Source organism: Limulus polyphemus, unplaced genomic scaffold (genome assembly GCF_000517525.1).
Source record: "Limulus polyphemus unplaced genomic scaffold, Limulus_polyphemus-2.1.2 Scaffold9813, whole genome shotgun sequence".
In the NCBI taxonomy this organism is placed as follows: Eukaryota; Metazoa; Arthropoda; class Merostomata; order Xiphosura; family Limulidae; genus Limulus; species Limulus polyphemus.
Window position 1 is genome coordinate 19146 of NW_013675423.1, and position 1813 is coordinate 20958.

The 1813-nt window shown below is 34.4% G+C and overlaps 1 protein-coding gene and 1 long non-coding RNA gene across 2 annotated transcripts in view; both read left to right on the top strand.

Annotated features, from left to right (window-relative positions):
- Nucleotides 1–815, top strand: part of LOC106476107 (bromodomain adjacent to zinc finger domain protein 2B-like) — a gene marked incomplete at both ends in the record, with an annotated part of 18372 nt that extends 17557 nt beyond the window's left edge. The window contains 2 exons of the mRNA XM_022380059.1: nt 427–504; nt 704–815. Coding sequence (XP_022235767.1) covers nt 427–504; nt 704–815 — 190 coding nt within the window. The remainder of the gene's footprint in view (nt 1–426; nt 505–703) is intronic.
- Nucleotides 1–815, top strand: part of LOC111083492 — a 3026-nt gene extending 2211 nt beyond the window's left edge. The window contains exons 2-3 of the long non-coding RNA XR_002609060.1: nt 427–504; nt 704–815. This is a non-coding gene — a long non-coding RNA (uncharacterized LOC111083492). The remainder of the gene's footprint in view (nt 1–426; nt 505–703) is intronic.
- Nucleotides 816–1813: the final 998 nt, after the last annotated feature.

Here is a 1813-nt window from a genome sequence, read left to right on the forward strand (position 1 = left end):
GCTAAAGTTTCGTTGGAACGAATTTACGGAAAATTAACTAATGAACAGAGACGTAATAGTATTTTAGAATTGTTAGTTTTTCTACCACTTTTGAAATATTATTTTCAATTAGATTTCTTTCTGCACTGTTTGTGATAATAGATATAAAATTATTTTGGACAATGTTTAGTGTTTTCATCATTAAACAAAACTTAAATGCTGTTAATGAGTTTTCAATGGAAATTTTATTACAACATGTCCTAACAAATCAGTAAAGATAAAACATTCTCCAATTTTATTAAGGCTTAACAAATTAAAGAAAAAGCTAGGAACTGTTTAATACTGTTAAACATGGACTTTTCTTTATGTAGCCTTGCATAGTTTACATCAGTTTAACTATTTTTAACACAATACAGTTAGCTTAGTATTTCATTTTATCATCACCAGGAGGAGAGAAAAATAGAGTTACAACTGATAAGGGAAATGAAGAAACCAGTAGATGACATGGTGTTGAAAGACAGTGCAGTAAGTTGTTTTATACAGTTGTACTAATTTTGTAAAACTATAACAAAAGGAAAAAAGAAACTTTTTAGTGAGAAATGTTGAGGATTTATATTCATAGTCAGCATTGTATTTTTGTTCAGTCAGGGTATTTTGATTCATCGGGATTAGTTTAATGTATCTCAAATCCTTTATAGTGATCGAAAGTTTTGTTTCTTTTTAGCATCTACCTAAACTGAAGAGAATTCCTGGAGTAAAAGTGGCCGGAAAAGCATTTGCCAACATTCTCATGTTGGTTGAATTCCTACACAACTTTGGTGATACACTTGGTTTTGGTGAGTTTCATGTGTACTGAAATACTGAAAATGATGGTGTTAATATTTCCAAGTAACAAGATTTTATTTGAGGTTTTAAAGACATTGTTATGGTGGTACATACTACATATTGTTTTGTAACTTACAAATGAGAATATTACATGCATATGTACGTATAATTTAAGGACAACAAGGGACTTGTTGGTCCATCTAGGCCATCCCATCCACTACACTTTAAAGTGAAAATAAAAATTCAGAAGTAGCTCTTATTATTCAAATATTTATCAAGCTTTTCCTTAAACTCCCTTAAATTAACTGCATCCATCACATCTGAAGACAACCCATTCCAAAGTCCAACCACCCTGATAGAAAAATAAAACTGTCATAGTTGAAGATTACTTCTATTCTCCCAAAAGTAATAGTTATGTCTCCTTGTCCTATTAACACTGTCTCCTAGTCCTATCAACACTATCTCCTAGTCCTATCAACACTATCTCCTAGTCCTATCAACACCATCTCCTAGTCCTATCAACACCATCTCCTACTCCTATCAACACCATCTCCTAGTCCTATCAACACTATCTCCTAGTCCTATCAACACCATCTCCTAGTCCTATCAACACCATCTTTTAGTCCTATCAACACTATCTCCTAGTCCTATCAACATTATCTCCTAGTCCTATCAACACTATCTCCTAGTCCTATCAACACCATCTCCTAGTCCTATCAACACTATCTCCTAGTCCTGTCAACACTATCTCCTAGTCCTATCAACACCATCTCCTAGTCCTATCAACACCATCTCCTAGTCCTATCAACACCATCTCCCAGTCCTATCAACACCATCTCCTAGTCCTATCAACACCATCTCCTAGTCCTATCAACACCATCCCCTAGTCCTATCAACACTTATCTCCTAATCCTATCAACACCATCTCCTAGTCCTATCAACACCATCTTTAGTCCTATCAACACCATCCCCTAGTCCTATCAACACTTATCTCCTAATCCTATCAACA